This window comes from Ailuropoda melanoleuca, chromosome 2 (genome assembly GCF_002007445.2).
Source record: "Ailuropoda melanoleuca isolate Jingjing chromosome 2, ASM200744v2, whole genome shotgun sequence".
Lineage (NCBI taxonomy): Eukaryota > Metazoa > Chordata > Mammalia > Carnivora > Ursidae > Ailuropoda > Ailuropoda melanoleuca.
In genome coordinates, this window is record NC_048219.1 from 142357234 (window position 1) to 142380808 (window position 23575).

At 35.3% G+C, this 23575-nt stretch overlaps 1 protein-coding gene across 1 annotated transcript in view; it reads right to left on the reverse strand.

The window, feature by feature from the left end:
* Nucleotides 1–23575, reverse strand: part of OLA1 (Obg like ATPase 1) — a 178654-nt gene that overhangs the window by 49215 nt on the left and 105864 nt on the right. The window contains exons 6-7 of the mRNA XM_034654754.1: nt 2182–2262; nt 1766–1863 (exon numbers count right to left, since the gene is read on the reverse strand). Coding sequence (XP_034510645.1) covers nt 1766–1863; nt 2182–2262 — 179 coding nt within the window. The remainder of the gene's footprint in view (nt 1–1765; nt 1864–2181; nt 2263–23575) is intronic.

The window sequence follows — 23575 nt, forward strand, 5'->3', positions numbered from 1 at the left end:
CTGTACAGAAAATGGCTATGTGGTAAATTCTCTTCTGGAACATCACTCAGTTACCCAGTCTTTGATCTTTCAGCTACAATTACACTAACTTCCACAAGATCTGATCCCCCTCCCACCAAACATACACACAACCCCAAACCAGATCATTAGTTATATATAAAATCTAAAATTTGGTTTTATAAATAGGATCGTCCATACCTCTACATCTTTATAAATTAAAATTTGCTATTTAGACAAGAGTTTGCTTTCAATTGGCTATAACCATATCATCATCACAACTGGTCTCACAAAAAACATGGGGTGTCTGGCGACAGCTAAATCACAGACTGGCGTCTCCCAAGCAGTCTGTCTACCATTAGGGTCTGGGAAATGGTATTTACTATACAATTAGAGCCAGGGAGTTCTACCTGTAATCCAAATACAGGTGTGAGAAGCCCCTTTGGGCAAGGAAACCGACTCATCCCTTTTCATGTAAACTTTGATGTCTGTATTGTTTCACGAAGCCTCAGGAAACCTTACCATTCACACTACAATAAGATTTATTAACTGAGGTCAAGTAATAAATTTTAAAATTCCTTCCAAAGGTAACAATTTTTAACGCATTAATCATCAAATTTATAAGAATTTGAAACAAGACAGTACTGATTATTTTAAAGTTAATTATCTATTGGAGGACACTGACCAGTCAGAACTGAATTTTCATGTTAAGTTTATGCTTTCTAGAACACTACCAATAAAGAGGACAAATTCAGTTTCCTATAAGGAACACAAAATGTCTTAAAGTAATATCAACAGGGCATTTTTAGTTGCAGTAATTTCACAGAATTTATTCTAATCATTTATTGGAGTTAACCATCTGACATTAATTATTGTTTTGGCTTCCAGTCTATGAATGTTTATTTTTCAGTTTAAAGCTTCTCACTCTTTGATATCATATGGAAATGAGAATTTTTAATGGAAAATTGAAACCATGTGCATCTAAGTACTTAATGAAGTACAGGGAAAAACCGACAATATATTTTAGGAGAACGCAGATATTTTGCTTTGGATAGTTTTGATTTGTTTGTATGACTTAATAGTATAAAATACTGACGGTCCCGTGAGGCAAGTCGAAGTGAGTGCAATGCCAAATGTCTACATGACCACATGTTATATGAATATATGACTTTTTGAAGTTATTAGTGAACGAAAGAAAACCTTGTACATTTGGGTTACATGTCAAAAATGACAACACGTGAATGCACAGTTTTTACCTTTGTACACTTTAAAAGTATTTGAAATAGATCCCTCATCTTCCTCTCCCCTTTCCATACACAATTTTTTTAATTGAAAAAAAATTTTAAAGCATTTGATCTGGATTTTAAAACTTATGCCCAGCTGTAATCTCAAACAAGTATTTTAAGGCCACATATAATATCAACACAGTTAGAAATTCCCAGTTTAAAAAGTGTTATTGGTCTAACTACATTTATTCTCATTTTGCAAAGGAAACAAACAATAATGTCTATTAAATTTAAATTTAATAAGTAAATATGCATGACTCAATATTGCCTAATTTAATTGTTTGTTTTTTAAGTTCTCTCAGTGCAGATCAATTAGGAGATTCATCTCAGAATGTACAAAACCAGACGAAGCTTTCTCATCCATTTTAAACTTCTTAATAATAAGGAGAAAAACATTAAAATCTAAGATAGCTCATATGTATGTGTGTTTGTGTGGGTAGAGACAGGATATGTCTGAATATATCTGAGGGGGAAAAACTTACCATTTGTTTTTCTTTCTAATGTAGTCTTTTTCAGAAAGATTAACCAAGTAGACCATTGGTTTTGAAGTCAGAAATAAGTGTTTATTCAACACTTCAATCTAAAGTGGGAGATAGAGAAAGAATCCCTTTTAAAAGTTAAGTAAGTCATTGAACAACTTGAAAATAAACTCTTTTCAAACAAGTAGCCATTTTCATTTTCATAATTCTTGTTTCTAACAGATTAACAGGAGTAGGGGAAATATCAGGAGTAGGGGAAAAGAAAATAATAACAAGCCTGGGAATAGCAATCGTTGACAGCAATAAAGTTTAACTAGATATTAACAGTAATAATACATAAAACAATGAAAAATCTAATTTGTTCTCTAAGAAGTCAAAGTCAAGGCAGGAATAGAAGGATTGATATTTATATAACTTACCTCTTTGTCGTTCCAATCATGATAGAAGCGAACAGGTTTCTTCTGATCTATAACCCAGGATTTGACTTTGCACATTATATCCTGCACAAGATTGAGGAAAAAGTAAATTCAAGATGGACACTAAACATTTAGATACTAACTACTAAAATTAAAAGTTTCCAAATCCTCAAAGTAAAAATAGTCAATTTTATATGAAAGGGGCATGAAGTCACACACATTATTTTATAATACCTCATTAAAAATCCAAATACCAATGAAATGTTGTGGCATTAACATTTTAATATATAAAATGTAGAATACCAGCAAAATTAGTAACACTCTAAAAAATAAGACAATTCACATACACCAAAGACTGTAAGAGCTAATAATATTTCAACATCACCTAGTGATGCCACTTGCAAGATAAACATGCTATTAGGAAATGGAGGGAGGGGGAATACTGGAAAGAGACTGAATTATAATTTTTTCCTTAAAAAGAAAAACAAACAAAATAGACGAAATTGAACCTATTATTGATGATCTACCCTCCAAAATATTAAATCAACTGACCAAACCCTTTTAATTCGGAATTAATTTTTTGCCAACACCTTCTTCCTGCCCACTTCTCCTGTACCGGCTCCAACACCGCCCCCCCCCCACCCAACCTGCCAAAGCCTGCATTACACAATGGCAAGAGCCCTGCACTGGTGACCTCCAACCAGCTGCATTCACTTTCAGAACATCTCTCTCTGCTGGAAATCTAAAGGCCTTTTAGTTAGCAAGCTAGTGTGCATTCAGAAGGAGTAACTGCAGGAAGAGCCCAATGTGCTTTGTTTCTCTAGCCTTTCTTCACAGAAAGATTAATCATCTGTGAAATGGAAACGGCAAACAGCAAGTGACACAAACTGAACCCTTCAAGTCTTTCCTCATCAGTTTTGTGGTTCTGAATCTAAAAGCTGCGTGTGGCAAGGTTCTTCTTACAGGCAGGTGTTAATAAAAGGCTCTTGGGTCTGAAAGGTCAAACTTAGCTCTTCCAGAAGAAGTGCGTTTGAGAGTCATCTGGTTTTTTGTTGTTGTTGTTAAAGATAATTTATGAATATGTTTTAAATATGCATTTCTCATAAATTTATTGTAACACACAATTATTAGTAATAGATTTTTTAGGTTTTCATCGATGGTATTTACTTTACCATAAATCAGTTATTTTTCTATAAATATCCACTTGTATAAATTACCTCAATATTTAGTATACCTTCCTTCCAAATCTTGCTGTTACCAACAGGAAAAATAAGGAAAAAGCTCTATGTCCTTAGATCCTGATTTGAAACTCTCCAGGAAAAGGACTTCCCACAGATTTTAACAAGGAAGGGGCAAGCTGAAAACTTTTAATGAAATCTAACATGTTCTGCTTAAGAATAATCACTTTTACTCTTCTATAACTGAATTTCACTCATAAATGTTTAAAAGTGGCTAATGTAACACCATTTCCTACAAGGAGAAGATCAAAGTGCTATATTACAAATGCATTATGATTAAAAAAGCCCTGTGCAGCCTTGCTATTAACTGTTCTTTAAACCCTAAAAGGCTTCCCATAGATCTCACTTGGCACTGCATATACAACCTTTGACAAGTAATGTAGACCATTTTTATTCATTGCCTAAAATTGTAGGCAATTATGTGCGTCACACTGGCCACCTGCAAATTCTGAATGCCTGCTCCAGTTGTCAGTGCAAAAAACTAATGTCGGAGGGGATTAATCTAGGGGGAGAGAGTCCTCTTTAATGGCTCCAGCAGGTGAAATGGCCCAGCTGGTTACTATGATGAGTGGCCAGAACAGCTTATGTAGAGACACGCAACAAGATTATACAAAAGAAGGAGAAAACAGTGGTACCATCTTATATTTGGTTCCATTAGTTTTTTCAATTAAAGAAAGAAAAGAGAAGAAAATAGACAAAAGAAAGCCAAACCAAAAATAAGGAAGGAAATTAAATTTTAATCATATAAAAAGTATAAAATACTTTTGTAACTATAAACATTTTTACAAAACCAAAGGGCCTCCATAAATGATGATCACTAGTGAAGGAATTTCAGTATTTCTCTTCCATTTTAAATTAACTACACAATCACTCCAGACACTGAAATCTTATCACATAATCTTTTTGGCATTAGTTTTTTTTTTTTTTTTTCTCCTCACACCAACACATTATACTACCAATTAGAAACAGTCAAATTTTAAAGAGAATTTGTTCATAATTAAAGTTCTCAAACTTTATTCATTAAAGCCACATTCAAACCCTTTAAGAAAAATTTATAGAGTATAACCAAATATTTGACGAGTTCAAAGTAAAAATGTTTCAAAATTTAAAATGTTTTCTTTTTTACCCAATACTCTCTTCATTAGCCCCATAAAGGTTTAACAGCCAAGAAAAGACAGATTATTAAAAGACGCCAGTTTACTTAAGACAAAAAAGATCACGTTCAGATAAGAATATCATACATAAATGATCATTATATGGTATAGCTGTGATGTGCTGTTTTTCTTGCATTAGATTTCATTTTAATTTTAGCAAAAAATTAAAAGATGTTTTATGTTCCTTATCTGAAAAATTTCTAATCAGATGAGAGAAAACGTTTGGACAAATTTGTATATAATACTTAATGGACTAAAATTTTTCTTATGCATACACACACACACACACACACACACTAATACTTACGGTGAGAACAGTAAAAGGTTCCAGTTAACTGAATATAGTTACCTGAGAAAATAATCTAATACATACTTACCCTACTCCTTACAATTTGGAATACAATAAAAACATAGAAACACCTTAATGCTCGAGGGATCAGAAGTTACTTTAGAATTTTATTAATTTCTTTAGCAACATCATCATATAGAGATACAGATGTAGGAGGATAACTTTTGTTTTGATAACTTTAACAAAGTCCTCACTTTCAAAATCCTATACACATAATGAAGATTATGCAAAACTTCCTGGATATTTGAACTTTTTGGTTATTTTGCAGTGGTGTGAGTATACTAATTGGAGAGGTAATAGCTTAATGCTTACGCGTGAAAATAAATCCTAGGTCTACCATTTACAAGGTCTGTCACTTATTACTTCACTGATTAACACAGATGATGACACTATCTACTCCTGGAGGTTATTGTGAAGAGCAAAAGAGATAATGCATGTAACGCGTTTAGCACCGTCCTTGGCACAGAGTAAGTTCTCAATAAATGTGAGCTGTTGCCATTGTTATTATGAAAACTGAAAAATTAAATATTAGTCATCTGCAAAATGGCAACATAATCTCTTGGGTACTCCCTTAAAGCACATACACATCTTCTCCAATCTGAATATTGTTCATTAGTCCTCTTCTTCAAATTTCTCAAGGTTTACCAACAATACTGGCTTTCTTAGTGAAATTTCAATTCAGGCGTCTAGTCTTAAGAAGAACTAGTTTTTACTGAACAACTACCTTTTAACTAAAAGGAAAATCCAAACTCACCTTGAATTCCTCACTCATCTGCTTTGACTCTTCTTACTAATAGTCTCACATTTAACTTAAGAAATGCTCTATTTTCTTGATGTATTTTATTATTGTTCATAGCAGCTGTAATGCATATAGGCTCACAGAGAACGTATGATTTGCCTAAATTCCCATAGCCAGTAAGCTGCAGAGCTAAGATTCAAATTCAGGTCTAAGTGACTCAAAAATTCATGTTCTGTCCAATCACCCTGGCCTATTTGTCTTCCTTACAGTTTTTCCAATTGCTCTTTGTTTAGCCTCGTTATTCTCAAGGTTGTTACTCCAGGTCCTCATTCTTGGTCCAAGGTCATCAGGGAAATTTAAAATCCTACTATTCGGGATTAATAATATCTGATTGTCAATCTACGTATCACAAAAATTAGTATTTTTCTTTGCACACAATAACATAACTGACTTTCCAAGACCACATACTAGATTTCTCTATTTTGATATTCTTCAGTTTCCATAGCAAGAATTATTAATCTGTGACCTAAAAATAGATTTCAGGGTTTCCCTAACACCATGAAATTGTATATAAAGTTCTATGTTTATGTGCCTTTGACGGATGATGGCACATATCTTCCAAATGCTTTTAAAAGGAATTCCTCATCCCAAAATCCAGGAATCAGGGTTGTGCGTGACTTTGTAGCAATACTCAAATGCTCCAACAACAGCCAATTAAATAAACGTTCTAGGTCCATGGACTCCCAGACCTGAGGTCCAAAGACACTAACTTAAAACTTGTTTCAGCCAGACCCTCACTCAAAATTCATTTTTACTGATCAACACCATGCTGATAAAAATTCTAGCCACTATAATGTATGACAGAATTCTAGTTAAAATCCTAACAGGGATGTTGGAGAACGTTATAAATTGAATATATCATTATTCTAAAAAAATGAACTGCTTTAAAGTACAAAATATTTAAAGAGAAAAATACATGACTTGCCTTGCTATGTATTAAACCACAAAGCTACAGTAATCAGAATAGTGTGATACTAACATAAGAAGAGAGATTTGGATTAGGAACAACCTAAAAAACCATTAATTGGAGATTTGCTAATATATTATGGGACATTCATATAACAGAAGTTTTTATCAAGATAAGACATAGCTATATGTACATTTGCATGGGAAAATGTCCAAAATGCACTGCTAAGTGAAAAAAGCAGGTTCAGAACAACAAAATAAAGTTAAGAATATGAATTTTGCCATCAAAAAGATTTGGGCTTGAATTCTGACTCTGCCACTTTCTACCTGTGTAATTTTGGAAAAGTTACTTGACATCTCTAATTCTGTTCTTATAAAATTGAGATAACTCCAATTCAACACATGGTGATTATGAGGATTAAGTGAGAAAATACGTGTAAAGTAACTGCTTCAGCTCCAGGTACACAGTAAATACTCAATAGGTACTAAGTATTATAATTTATGGCAGAATGTATAATGTGATTCCATTTGTGGTTTTGAAACTATATATAATACATACAAACAAATGCACTCAAATAATGAAACTGAATACTGCCATATCAAATTGTTAGTGATAGAAATTTCTAGAAGATTGAATACCGGAGAAACTTTCCCTTTCTGCCTTCTTTTTTAAAACTACAATGCTCTTTTATTTATTTTTAACCAAAAAACATCATCTTTACAACAGGAAAAAAAAAAGATATTTACAGTGTGAGGGGGAAGGGAGGACTTTTATCTATTCACTGCTCACCATCTGTAATCCTAAAATATGAGGACTAAATAGATAAGACCTGGCAATTTATCAAGGTGACTCACTCTTATTCTGTAATAATTATAGCTTCCAAGTCTGATACTTCCCTCTAGCCAAATCCACTATCCCAATACCTGATGCTGACACCCAGGTGAGCTGATCTGTGCTGGTTAGGTGGCTTCTAACTAATACTAATACACAGTCAACAATGCACTCAGACCAAAATAATGGGGGTCAGGGCTTCAGCTCAAAATAGTCTGGCTAGGAATCCAGTAATACAGCTTCTTCTTGTTCCAACCCAGAGTATCCCCTTTAAATATCCCAAGTTGAGGAAAGACCAATCTATGTTTTCTCTCATGAAACAGACCTCCATTGTATGTTCTAACTTGATATTTAGGATCTGCCCTAATCAGAATATTAAACATTTGTTGCTCTACTAAATGAATGCTGTTTATGGAGACCAGAGTACTGATCCTTGACTACCATCTTTTTACATACTTGAGTGGCTAAAACTCCCAGAAAAGTATCAACAAAAGACTCAACTAAGACAACTGTCAGCAATGCTCTGCATGGCTCTGTGTGTGCGCGCACGCAAGTGTAAGGAAGATGTCATCCAAGATTTGAAATAATGGGTTAATTCTACCAATAATCTGGGTAGAATGTATGTTGGTAGTTGTGGGTTTTTAGTTATGTGATTCACTGAAGTAAACAGTAAGAACTTAAACACAGCAAAGCTCTTGGCCTGTCAACCATAAGTTGAGTGGCGACCAAAATGGACACCCAATTCATTCTTGAGGTATAGATTTCAAGAGGACTTGAACATTATTAAAAAGAAGAAGGCAACAATCCTGTATGATTCCTGTAAATCAGTCTGAATGGATTTTACCATGTTCAAGGAAGGAGGGTGGGGGTGGGGTGCAGAGTCCACAAATTTGATTTTAATAAAAAGGCTACTGAATAAGGAATGTCAGAAAGGAAGAAGAAAATGATCATGCACGTGTGCATGCACAATACCCTCTTAATGAATTATCTGGCATACTTGGCAGAACGCTCTATGAAACAGGAGCGTGAGGCCATAAAGAGAGAAGAGTAATGTCAAAAAAATGGATGAAATGTTAAGAGAGTTGACAAACTAAGAAAAATTTATAAGGAAACCAAAATCTAAGTAGAAAGTAGAAAATGAAAGTCAGAAAATAAAAATCCAAATTGAAAATTCAACTGATATAAGCAGAAGATAATCAATGGTTTGAATGTCAAACTTGAGAAAGGGTTATACTAAAGTATCAAATATACTCAGTGTAAACTACATAAGTATATAGCTTGATGAAGTATCACAGAATGAACACATACCTATAACTACTCTGATCAATACACAAAATACTATTAGCAATGCAGTCACAATGTTTCACTCTTTTCCAGGGATAATCACTATCCTGGCTTTTTTTGCATCACAAATTAGCCTGTTACTGAAATTTACAGAAATGGAATCATACAATATGTATTATCTTGTGTCTAGCTTCTTTTGTTCAACATAGTGAAATTCATCCATGTTAGATGTACTAGTAGTACATATCTTCTTTGTCATGTGATATTCCCTTGCAGGAATATTCCACAGTGTATTTATCCATACCACTGTTGGACACTTAAGATAGTTTATACTTTAAAAGCTATTATGAATAAAGCTGCCATAAACATTCTTGTACATGTATTTTGGTAAATTTGTATATGCATTTCTCTTGAGTATATACCCAAGACTGGAGGGGCTCTATTAATAGATCATACATTTACCCAAATTTAGAATATATTGCTAATCGGTTTTCTTTCCAACGCTTGGTATTGTCAGTGCTCTTAATTTAGGGTGTAGTCTGAATTTGCATTGCCCTAATGATTAATGGAGGATTTCCTCTTCCATGAAGTACATGTTCAAATCTTTTGCCCATTTTTCTAATGGGCTATCTTTTCCTTATTTATTTGTAGCTCTCTGCATATTCTATAGACAAGTTCATTGTTAGATGCTGCAAATATCTTCTTTCACTCTGTAGCTTACCTTTTCTCTCTCTTGTTTAACAGAAGTCTTAATGTGAATATAGTCCAATTTTAAAATCTTTTCCTCTAGGGGCATCTGGGTGGTGCAGTCAGTTGAGTGTCCAACTCTTGGTTTTGGCTCAGGTGGTGATCAAGCTCCACATCAGGCTCCGCACTCAGAGGGGAGTCTGCTTGAGACTCTCTCTCTCCTTCTCCCAGCCCCTCCCCACCATGTGCACATGCAACTGTTCTCCCTCTCTCTGAAATAAATAAATAAATCCTTAAAAAAATAAAATCTTTTCCTTTATGATTACTGCTTTTTGTATCTTGCTTAAAAAAATATTTGTCTATTACAGGGTTAAGAAAATATTTTATGCTATATAATAGATGTTTTATTCTGTAGGAGTTTCATTTTCACTTTTTACTCTATGTAGACTTTACTTTTTTTGTATAGTGGTGAGGTGGGTGAGGATTTATTTTCTCTCCCACAGGATATACAACTGACCCAACACCATTTCTTAAGAAAATCATTCATTTCTGCTACTCTGCAGTACCATCCTCACCACAAATCAAATTGTATTTGTGTCTGCATATCCATTCTGTTCCATGATCAATTTGTCTATCTTTGACTGTCTTAATCACTGCAGATTTAGAATAATCTTGATATAAGGTTCATGTGTACCACATCCTCTAACTCGGTTTTTCTTTGAGACCAACTTGACTATTTTTGGACCTTTACATTCCCATGTAAGATGTGTGTCTGGAAAGCAGCACAGAGGTAGGCTTTTAAAATCCAATCTGCCATTTTTTGTCTTATTTAATTTTTTAAAAATTTACCGAGGTAAAATTCACATAAATTCACAAACATAAAATTAATTATTCTTAAGTAATTTAGTACTAAAAACTTGGTATATTTACGGTGTTATGGAACTATAACATCTCTCTAATTCCAAAACATTTCTATCACACCAAAATAAAATCTCATATTCACTGAGCAGTTTCTCTCCATTCTCCCCTTCCCCTAGTCCCTGGTAACCACCAATCTGCAGTTCTGTCTGTATGAATCTACTTATTTCAGAGAGTTCACACAAATGGAATCCTACAATATATGCCCTTTGTGTCTGGGTTCTTTCACTTGGCTTAATGTCTTCAAGGTTGATCCACATCTAGCATCGGTAGTCATTTACTTTTTGTTTTGTTTTTTTCCTTTTTTAAAAAATTCCAATATAGTTAACATACAGTTGAAGGTTAGATTCAGGTATACAATATACTAATTCAACAATTCCATACATCGTCCCGTGCTCATGACCGACAGGTACACTCCTTAATCCTCATCACCTATTTCACCAAACCCCCCCCCCACCCCCCCTCTGGTAACCATTAGTTTGTTCTCTATAGTTAAGAGTCTGTTTCTTGGCTTGTCTTTCTCTAGTACTCATTTACTTTTTAAGGTTAAATAATATTCCACTGTATGTATATACCACAATTTGTTTATCCACTCATCCCTGATAGACATTGGGCTGTCTTCCACATTCTGGCTATTGTGAATAACACTGTTGTGAATATGCATGTACATATTTGTTTGAGTACCTGTTTTAAATTCTTTTGGAAATATCAATCCAAGAATTTAACTGCTGGGTCATATGGTAATTCTATGTTTAACTAAATTTAACTATTTGAGGAACCACCAAACTCTTTGTCTTTTAACTGGAGTATTATTACTCTACTCGCTCATTCTATTATTGCCTTCTCACATGGATTGTGCTATTATTGTCATGTATTTTCACTGTATCTCTATACATTAAAATCATAAAATATTTTATTTTTTTTTATTTTGAAATAATTTTAAACTTCAGAAAAGCTACAAGAATAATAGAGAAATGTCTGTACATCCAGATTCATTAATATATCATTTTGCCACATTTGTTTTATCCTTTATCTCTATGTCTACACATACAAGAAAATATAGGCATATTATTATATCCATATATCTACATATTGCCAGAATTCAGTGACAGATTAAATATGTGAAATGATGGGAAGAGACTGTCAAAGATGACTAGGTTTCTGGTTTGCATAATCTAATAGATAGCAGTACATTTCACTGAAATAAAAACCCGTGTAAGAGAATCAGATGTGAAGGAGGGGATCCTCGCGTTTGATTTTAGATGTGTTAATTCTGAGATATCTTTGAGAAATCCATAAGATGTCAAAGTCAGGAATGAAATAGATTAGTCTGGAGCTCCAAGGGCTGATAAGGCTTAGAGATACAAATCTGGAAGTTATTTGTATTTAAACAGTTAATTGTAGCAGTGGATACGGATGATATCACATAGAAAGGAAACTGAGAGGAGAGAGCCTTAGATTCAATTTTAAGTAATGCCAATATTTAAGAACAAAAATATTAAGAGGATAAGCCTGCAAAAGAAACAGAAGTTGCTAGAGAAGGAGGGCTACTGAAAAATCACAATGACTGAAAATGTCCACTAGATTTAAAACTGCAGAAGTCACTGATTACCCTGGTGAAACCTGTTTGAGTGTGACGGGCAGGTAGATTAGACTGAGTTATTACGAGGTAGAAAAAATAACTCTTTCAAGAAGTTTTTAAGAAGAACGGAAGTGAAAATATAGTAAATGAAGGACAAGGTATGCAATATTAAGAAAGAAGTGCTTCCCCACAAGATTAAAAAGGATACCTTCAAATTGTTAAAGAAAACAATCTGGCTTGAGAGGGACAAGTTGTATATACACGAAAGAAGGGATTACTGGTGATTAAAACACAATTTGTGAATACACTAAAACCACTGGATATTAAGGGCAAGCTTTATGATATGTGCATTTATCTCAATAAAGTAAAGGCAATGAAGGGGGAAAAAAGAAAGGATGACTAATAGTCATCTGAAAAGTTTGGACATTCTGAAAAGTTAGGACATGATAGGATCCAAAGAATTGGAATAACTAGCCACAGATTAAGAGGAGTGAAAACTGAGTGAATTCCTGTCTGGTAGCTTTTATTTTGATCTCTGAAGTAGGAGGCAAGGTCATCTCCTGAAGGTAAGGATGGACGAAACAGGGAGTGGGCATAAATAAGAGGTTTGAGGAGGAAACAGTCCTACCCAAAAACAGTCTCATGGCCAGAATTGGTAGGTACTTGACCTATGAAGTGGTCTTAGGTGAAAAAAACTCTGCGAAAATGGGAATAAACTGAGGCAATCAGATGCTTGCTTTTAGGAATCCGGATCAGGAAATACTGAGATAAGACAATTGGAGACTTAAGCTGCAAAGATACACTGAATGAACATAAGACAGAGTAAATTACATGACGTGACAAAGGTTAATTAGAAGTAAGGAGAAATTATGTAGAAGCAGAAATCAGGAATAAAAACAGTATGTAAAAAAGCAGATGAACTCTGGTGGCAGCAGAAAAAAAGGCAGAATTCCAGTGAAGCAGAAATGACGACCATCTGAGTTACATGAATGGCAGGGCACCACACAGAGAAGGTGCAGACTTCTGAATTCCTGGGTGCTGCCCTGGGCTGATTTAGAATTCTACTCCAAAAGGCCTGGCTATACCACACTTCCCGATCTTAAACATTTTTGGATTTCCATTTCCCTTATTGCCTTGTATTTTAAAAATAAAAACCCATTTCTTGAAATAGCCTAAGTTGAATCCTTGGTCCTTATAACTAAACATGAAAAAATACAATAAAACTTCTCAGATTAAATCACTCAGAAGATTTTCATCTTTAGCAGATCTTCCCTGTATGTTCACATATTACCAAATAAGAAAAAAAATTTTTTCTAAAACCTTAAAAGAAAAACAATGATTTGCTTAAAATAATGACTATAAACCGAGAAAATAAAATACCTTACAAAGTGTTAAGATGATCATTTAATGAATCCTGGTCAATTACATTTATACCCTCATTTTTCTCATTCCAGTTCATGAAAAAGGAGACACTTTGCCTCAATCCTTCCCACTGCTGTCTAAGAGTATCATTGTAAAAAATACCTCATTTATGCTTAGAATACTTACTATGAAAATAATTTCTCCTAAACCAATAAAGTAGTCCTACCTAGCGTAGTTTGACTCTCATATTGGTATTGCCACATTAAATTAAGCAACTTGTCATTCTAATTTTGAAAATTTTATAACCTCTTTCCTAGTTTGGGGGCATGTGTATTATGTAGATTTAAATAATGAACTACAATAATCTCTAATCACATTCCTGGCTCATGTATTTCTAAATGGGTTGCTATATTTAATATTTTTTTAACTTTGGGGTTCATTTCCATAACTTTATTTTATAAAAGCAATAAAATTAAGAGAAAATTATTTAAGGAGGAAGCATTCATAACTCTATCTCTCTAATCCACTATTATCGCTTAGTATTTCCTTCTGGACTATTTCAAAAATGTTATAACCATGGGGCGCCTGGGTGGCACAGCGGTTAAGCGTCTACCTTCGGCTCAGGATGTGATCCCAGCGTTTTGGGATCGAGCCCCACATCAGGCTCTTCCGCCATGAGCCTGCTTCTTCCTCTCCCACTCCCCCTGCTTGTGTTCCCTCTCTCGCTGGCTGTCTATCTCTGTCAAATAAATAAATAAATAAAATCTTTTTAAAAAAATGTTATAACCACAATGTACTTGTACCATAATGTTTGTAACAGTATTATTCACAATAGCTAAAATGTAGAAACAACTCAAATGTCCACAGAATGTGGTACATAAATATAATATTATTTAACCTTAAAAAGGAATAAAATTCTGATCCATGCCACAAAATGGATGAACCTTGAAAACACTATGCTAACTGAAATAGGCCAGACACAGAAGGACAAAAATTATGATTCCACTTATATGAGGTACCTAGAATAGGCAAATTCATACAGAAAGTAGAGGAGAGGCCGCCAGGGGCTAAGGAGGGGAAGGAGAAGTTTCAGTTTGGGATGGTGAAAAAATTCTGAAAATGGACAATGGTAATAGTTGTAGAACATTGTGAATGTACTTAATGCCACTAAATTGTACACTTAAAATGGTTAAAGTGGTAAATTTTATGTTATATACAGTTCATCACAATCAAAACATTTTTTAAAGTGTAGGAAACTTCTGCTGTAGGCCATGTCTAAAAAGATGACGAAGAAACAAGAATGGAGGGTCACCTGGGTGGCTCAGTCATTAAGTGTCTGCCTTCGGCTCAGGGCCTGATCCCAGGGTCCTGGGATCGAGCCCCGCGTTGGGCTCCCTGCTCTGCTGGGAGCCTGCTTCTTCCTCTCCCACTCCCCCTCCTTGTGTTCCTTCTCTCACTGGCTGTCTCTCTCTGTCAAATAAATAAATTTTAAAATCTTAAAAAAAAAAAAAAAGAAAAGAAAGAAACAAGAATGGAGGGGCAGCAAAAGAGGAGATTTCCAGTAAATGAGCTCATGTGAAACAAGAATGTTTATTAGCTCATTGTCAGGCAAGTTGAGAAAGTGTTAAGTCAGGAAAGGCTGAATCACAAAGAAATGTGAGCCATGAACTTTATGTTGGCAGTATGTTTACAGAAAGATGGTGAGGTATTTTAATCGAGGGAATAACATAGTTAGATATGTACTTTATATTTGTGGAAAACAAGGGCAAGAAGGGCAAAGAAGTAAGTTAAGCTGCAAAAATAAATGAAGTACAATGAAGCCTAAACTGAAAAAGTCATGAAAATAAGGAGAAAGAGATATAGGGAATATTCAGGAGATAAAATCAACAGGATGGGACATAATGGGAGAAAGTAGTCAGATATTGGTTTTCAGTTCAAACAATTTGGTTCCATTAACTGAGGTAGAGACTATGAAAACAGAGACAATGGAGAGAAAGACGAATGAATGTAGTTCAGCTTCACCACATACTTGTAATATCTTTTTCTTTAAGAAAACAATCTTTTAAGTCATATAAGAATAGTTCTCAAAGGATACTTACTTTAAAGAGGAAAAAAGTGTAAATGAGAAGACAGAAGTGAAAGCATTACATTTTACAGTGTGCCCTTTTGAATCTTTTGATTTTAGTGAAAAATATACGTATTACATATGCAAATATCTTTAATGACTTTTTTAAAGTTATGTAAAAATCAATTTTAAAAACTGCCATAAGAATAATGAGAAGCGATCTACTAACAGCTGTATCTTTTGGAGGACATTAATAATTTAACTCAGAGATACTGACAGGAAAAAAAAGACTCAATCACAATTCTTGGCTGCCTTCTTTGTCTAATTAATTAACTGTTCTATGAATATTTTTTAAGTGTGATAATTTCCAAATAATTGATCAATACAAAGTAAATCATTCCTTAAAGCCTCCTACTTACATTTTTCAAATTCTGTCTTTCCAAATGAAATGTATACACACTTAGAATAGATTTAAAAATTAACCTTGGCAGCACCTGGGTGGCTCAGCAGGTTTAGTGTCCAACTCATGATTTTGGTTCAGGTCATGATCTCAGGGTCATGAGGTCGAGCCCCACATCAGGGAAGTCTGGTTGAGATTACCTCTGACCCTGCACTTGCTCATGTTTGCACATGTGCCCGCACACCCACGCATAAACCTTCTCTCAAATCAAGAAATAAAATCAACTTTGATCTTAATGTCCTAGTGTTAATGTTATATCATAAACCGTCCTCCAAAAAGATACATTGAAGTCCTAACCCCTGGTACTCAGAGTGTGACCTTAATTGAGAATTAGTTAAGATGAAGCCATACTGGAGTAGGGGTGGGCCCTCAGCCCAATTATGACTTGTGTCCTTGTAAGAAGATGGAAATTTGGCAGAAACACAGAGAGAGGACGGCTATGTGAAGATGGAGGCAGAGACTGGAGCTATACAGCCATGGACCAAAGAAGGTCTACGGCTACCGGAAGCTGAAAAGCCAAGAAAGGACTCTCCTCAGGAGGGTTCAAAGGAAACATCGCCCTGCCAACACCCTGATGTCAGACTTCTAGTCTCTAGACTTTGAAAGAACACATTTCTATTGTTTTAATCCGGTTTGTAGGATTTGTTACAGCATCCCTAGGAAACTAATTTACTGGTTAGTTAATACCAATAGAAAATGATTATCACACACCTGCCTTCTTTAGTGCCTCAGTTTTACCACAAACAGCAAGACCCACTATAAAAGATGACTTTACGTCAGAATATACCTTACACTTAGGAGAGATTCTGTTTTAGCATTAAAAAGTTCTAAGTTGGGGCGCCTGGGTGGCACAGCGGTTAAGCGTCTGCCTTCAGCTCAGGGCATGATCCCGGCGTTCTGGGATCGAGCCCCATGTCAGGCTCTTCCACTATGAGCCTGCTTCTTCCTCTGCCACTCCCCCTGCTTGTGTTCCCTCTCTCGCTGGCTGTCTCTATCTCTGTCAAATAAATAAATAAAATCTTTAAAAAAAAAAAAATAAAAAAATAAAAAGTTCTAAGTTTTTCCTGCTTATTTACATAAAAATACAAATGATATTCAAATCTAGAAAATGGAAACTTCATAAAAAGAGAGGCTAGAAATGCTGAATTTTTGAAAGATTATCTAGAAAATAGGTAACTAGTAAACAAACTGATCTACCTAATTTTTTTATAACTTTCAAGTAGTTACCTCTTTTACAGCCTAGGATCTATGTCCAATTAAAGTCCCACCAATCATTTTATACCTTTAGACCATTTGTTAGTGAATGTAAGGAAACATTTTTTTTTTCACTCCTCTACAAGAAATACTTAATATAATCACATAGGTACTGTCTTGGGGAAGCTAGAGATAAATCAGAAGCAAGGAAAAATATAAAGCATCACCAAATTAAACCTGTGATCTCCAAAAATAACCAAAAGTAAATACAATGATTCGGACAAAAAATTTAAAGCACATTGGGTGAAGGAATGTATAGCAGAGACTGCTGGCTGTCCATATCCCCTCTGCCCTCACAGGTCCAGTACATGCTAATGGCTTCTTACTGTAAGGATCTATAACTCTGCCTAAGTGCCGTGCTCAGATCACAGGACAACAGGTGCCAGGGAGTTAACAATCCTAGGAGCAGCCCATAACCAGTGACTGAGGGAAATTAGTTGATAATCACCCCGCCTCCTCATCATTCCAATAGAAAAACTATAAGAAACTTTCTATACTATTTTTCAGAGGTCCCTAACAGGACTGAGCCCCGGCTGTTCAGGTTTCTACCTGCTTGTTTACATATTAAATAATATATAACAAAATTAAAGTCGGGTTTCCGTCTCTTCCTGGTCTAACTCCTCATTCCCTGAAGTGTGCCTCCTAAAATAGCTCCCAAAGAAACCACCTGCACTCCAATCCTTGCCTTGGTGTCTACTTCTGAGGAAACCAAATCTAAAACTTTAACCTAAGTTTAGACGAAAAGGCAAAGGGTCTCATATTTGACTCAAAATAGCTTTGCAACTCCAAATGGAATGGTCTTGAGAAAACTCATAAGGAGTTTCTTCTAAACCTCTGTTTATAAATTACACTGTCCACATAATTTTTCAGGTGAGTGAAGATGGAAGTGATCCTAAAGCCTATAACTTCTCTTATGTGCATCTCTTCCAACTTCACATCTCCCATTATATTCCTTTTCCAAGTTTAGACAGAAACTTCAAAACTCTTTCTCCAGTGCAAAGCTAAAATTATAGCTTGATGAATACAGATCAGAAACAGCTAAGGACAACGGATATGCATTTAACTCTTCTGGGAGGCCACCTAAAAGAAGTAATTTCCTTAGAGCTTTTTTCTAAATAAAAAAAAAAAACTAATAATACATTATTATGAAAAAAAAGGTCTAGTAACAGAGAGGTGTAGAGTATAAGTACTCAGAGTATTCACCCTAATCACCCATTTCCTTTTCCAAATACTTAGTTCTTAAAACTTTTTAAACTTTCCAGATGTTTACTGTTAACATGATTGAGGGTGTTTCCATACTTATTTTACTACAAATATGGTTGTGACTTGTTTTTTTTTAAGGCAAAAGTAGTTATAAAAGTATATATATATATATATGTATATATATATATATATATATATGATGTAAAAATAAACCAACTACTTATAAAATTAACCCACCTTCAAACATCATTCCCTGGTTAAGTTGGTTTCTATCTTCACCAACTGTCATACTGTTACATTATGATATCAGGGAAATCGCTGGTAAAATTATATCTAGGAGATCTCCATTTTCCTTTTTTTTAAATTTCTTTTTAAATTTTTATTTATTTTTTTTTAGAGGGTAGGGAGGGGCAGAGGAAGAGGGAGAGAGAGAATCTTAAGCAGGTTCCACCTCACAACCCTGAGATCATGACCTGATATGAAATCAAGAGTCATATCCTCAACCAACTGAGCCACCCAGGTGCCCCAAAACCCCCATTTTCTTTTCTTTTGCATTTTTAATATTTTATTTTACTTAAGTTCAATTAATTAACATACAGTGTATATTAGTTTTAAAGGTAGAGTTCAGTGACTCGTCAGTTGTATGTAACACCAATGCTCATTAGATCATATGCCCTCCTTAACACCCATCACCCAATTACCCCATCCTCTCACCTCCCTCCCCCCCAGCAATCCTCAGCTTGTTTCCTATGGTTAAGAGTCTCTTATGGTTTGTCTTCCTCTTTGACTTCGTGTTGTTTTGTTTTTCCCTCCCTCCCTCTATGCTCCTCTGTTTTGTTTCTTAAATTCCACATAAGTGAAATCATATGATTATTGTATTTCCCTGATTAACTTATTCTGCTTAGCATAATAGCCTCTAGTTCCACCCACATCATTGCAAATGGCAAGATTTCGTTCTTTTTGATGGATGAGTAATATTCCATTGTGTATATACACCACATCTTCTTTATCCATTCACCTGTCAACAGACATCTGGGCTCTTTCCATTGTTTGGCTATTGTAGACATTGTTGCTATAAACATTGGGGTGCAGGTGCCCCTTTAGATCACTACATTTATACCTTTGCCAAGACCCCCATTTTCAGTAATAATGAACTAAGTGATTCAGAGCAAATTTCTCTTAACAACAACTATAAAACAGGTCTAACTGGAGGAAATACCTTATAATACCAAGGACCTAATAAGATAATGAGGCAGTACCACACCAAGAAAAGGGTTGGAGGTAGGGATGCTAAGCCACTTCTATCCTTGCGGGGGAGGGGTTGCCCGCTGTATGGCAGTGAACCTCAAACTTTAGCATGCCTAAGAACCACTGGGAGAGCTTGTTAAAACATATCCTCAGAGATTCTGATATAGAAGATCTATAGCTTCCATTTCTTTTTTTTTCTTTTTAAGATTTTATTTATTTATTTGACAGAGACAGCCAGCAAGAGAGGGAACACAAGCAGGGGGAGTGGGAGAGGAAGAAGCAGGCTCCCAGCGGAAGAGCCTGACGTGGGGCTCAATCCCATAACGCTGGGATCACGCCCCGAGCCAAAGGCAGATGCTTAACGACTGCGCCACCCAGGCGCCCCTATAGCTTACATTTCTAACAAGCTCCCAGGTGATGGTGATATTGCTAGTCTGAGGACCACACTTTAATTGTCCCTGATCTAGACTAGAGATAGGGACAGCAGGGGATGAGGAAAGTACAGAAATGATTTGGTGAACACATATAAGGCCAGACTCTGTGTATCAATCCCTCATTCTATCTTCCCCTTCTCACTTTCACCACTCAACAGTGTTGACATCCCACTGTTGCTTTTGGCCACTATTACCTGGGGTCATCTGCCAATCCTCAGGAAAAAGCTAAGATGCCACAGCTTTTTGATATATGACAGAAGAGACACTTCAATAGGAGTAGGGAAAGACAGTCTTTTTAAAATATGGTGTTGGAATAACAGGTAAAAAAAAAAATCAAATCAACGCCTGCCTTGTACTACTTACAAAAAATAAATTCCAGGCAGGCGACTGAAAACAGTAAAATAATATGGCTTTTAGAACATAAAAAGATCATCTTGATGACCTTAAAGTATAGAATATAAAAGATCCTCTTGATGACCTTAAAGTAGGAAAGATTTCTTAAGACACAAAAACCACTTTACTTAAAAATTAAGACCTGTTCATTAAAAGATACCATAAAAAGAGCAAAAACAAAGCTACAGAATGGGAGAAGATATTTGCAATCCATTTAAAACAAATGATTAGTATCCAGAATAAATACATAACTTTAACGAAGTAATGAGAACAAGACATTGATCTAAGAGAAAATGGGAAAAATTAGAACTGGCATTTCACAAAAGAGGAAATCCAAGAGTCAACAAATATAAAAAAAGGTCTCCAATCTTAAATAGAGAACTGCAAATTAGAACCATAACCAATACCATCACACAGGTATCACATTGCGAAAATGAAAAAAAAAATCTGGCAATACCAAGTGATGACAAAAGGATGAGCTCTCATACACTAAGAAAACAGTGTTATCTAGGAAAGTTGAAGGTATGTATATACTCCTACTTCTAGACACATGCCTTAAACTACCCTTATGTGCACGAGGATGTAAAAGAATGTTCACAGCTGCATTGTTCATAATTATCAAAAACTTGGGGGGGGATTGAAATGCCCAGTAACAGTAGAAAAGATTTTTTAATTATGACATATTCTTCCAATAAAATATTTTCCAGTAAGGAAAACAAATGAGTTAAAGGTAAATGCTACATGAATGAGTACACAAAATAATGTTGAGTGAAAAATGCTCATATAAATACATATAACATGACACTATATAAAGTTTTAAATCAGGAAAAACAAATTCATACTGTTTTAGGTGGCACGTACACTAGTATAAAGCAAGGACATTATTATTATAAAATTTCAGAACTGCAGTTAGCTGTGGGAAGGTGAAGAGTGTTAAGACTGGTAAGTACCGGGGATATTTTTGGGTGCTAATAATGTTCTATTTCTTGACATGCAAGTAGGTTTTGCTAGCCTTTATTTTACAACTATTTTTTAAATGCATATGAGGTCAATACATTTTTTTGGAATTTTACAAGGAAAAAAAAAGACAGGGGTGTCTGGCTGGCTGTCAGTAGGGCATTGACTTTCGATCTCAGGGTCATGAGTTCAAGCCCCATGTTGGGCCTAGAGCTTACTTAAAAAAAAAAAACAAAACAAAACTTATTGGTCCTGGGGCGCCTGGGTGGCTCAGTCGTTAAGTGTCTGCCTTTGGCTCAGGGCGTGATCCCAGCATTTTGGGATTGAGCCCCATATCAGGCTCCTCCACTGGGAGCCTGCTTCTTCCTCTCCCACTCCCTCTGCCTGTGTTCCCTCTCTCGCTGGCTGTCTTCTCTCTCTGTCAAATAAATAAATAAAATCTTAAAAAAAAAAATCTTATTGGTCCTGTAGTCAGACTGATCTGGTTGAAAAACTTGGTCTACAATTTACTAAGCATGAAATCTCGAGCAATTCATAAAGCCTCTTGAAATTTAGGCTTCCTTAGTTTTAACATGGAGATAATATATATACTTGTATGTTGTGAAGTTGAAATAAGATAACATATATAAAAAGTGTCCAACAGTGCCTGACTCAATAAATGAGAAAAATAAGATGTCCCTGCAGTAAATGATTCAGTACTGTAAAAGATCTTAATTCTCTACAAGTTGAGTTACTGAGCCAACCCAAATCCTATTTTTGCTAACAACTAAAAAAAATCTTCTAAAAGCCATGTGTTTTACTATATTTACCAGTATTGGGTTTGCTACAAGAATCTATAGCATATATTCGCAGTGAGGGTGATATTATTCATAGAGGGGCAAAAGATTGATTCTTACAGGTGAAAAATACTTAGTTATTAAAATGGCTTGTGGTCCTCCAAAGCTCAACCCTAGCCAACAAATCCTTACTCATCAGTATTTAATTTCTCTCATTAGTGAGACATTAATTAATTTAAATTAAATTTTAATTAATTTTTTTCCTTAGGGATGGTGATAATGAAAAAAAAGGTTAAGAAACATGGATCTGTAATTTATTCTGAAGCAGTGGAATCTAATATGAGGAAATTAAAAGATGGAATGATCAGTTTTGGGAAACAAGAAAATTAGCTTATAATGCTTTCCATCTATCCAGAAAAGTTGAATGGGGAAAGGGAAAAATTAATGGGGAGAAGGTGTTCAGATTTTTCTGTAAACATGAGTTCAACCAATGCTTTTAAATCATGTACAGAAATTTCAGGAATATTTTAGAAATAAAAAGAAAATACAGTTAACAAGGTATTAAAAATAGCACTCAACATTCTAGTTTTCTTTGAGAGGAAAAGCCAGGAAATGGTTGCCCAAGAATTTAAGAAGAACCTGATGTCCCTTACTCCCATTTCAGTAAAAAACAACATTGATAACTTTATTTTTAAGATAGTAATTCTTCTAAAAGACATAAGGATATGTTAAGTTTCAATAAACTAAGGGATGACTGCTTAAGAATTTATTCTAGGGGGGGTGCCTGGGTGGCACAGCGGTTAAGCTTCTGCCTTCGGCTCAGGGCGTGATCCTGACGTTATGGGATCGAGCCCCACATCAGGCTCCTCCGCTGTGAGCCTGCTTCTTCCTCTCCCACTCCCCTGCTGTGTTCCCTCTCGCTGGCTGTCTCTATCTCTGTCGAATAAACAAAAAAAAATCTTTAAAAAAAAAATTATTCTAGGGGCGCCTGGGTGGCACAGAGGTTAAGCATCTGCCTTCGGCTCAGGGTGTGATCCCAGCATTATGGGATCGAGCCCCACATCAGGCTCCTCTGCTATGAGCCTGCTTCTTCCTCTCCCACTCCCCTGCTGTGTTCCCTCTCGCTGGCTGTCTCTATCTCTGTCGAATAAATAAATAAAATCTTAAAAAAAAAAAAAAAGAATTTATTCTAATCAGTAACCAAGCTGTTTGGGGCAGATAAATTGCTTTCAATCCCAACATCTTTCTCACAACCTTTTTTTCTTTTTAAAAAGGAATATTTTTCATACCCATACTTTTAATCCCTTTCTCTGTCCTAAATCTCATACAATTCCTTCAGACAAATCTCTCTCCTTCCTCTATTCTATATGAATAGGAAATAACTGAAATAGTCATGATGTTAAGAGAAGTAAGATAACTTGGGCTGTTCCAGACTACCAAGGAAACCAGTGGCCCAACACAGGCCTCCCTGTTCCAAGACCAGGCACTGTCCACCA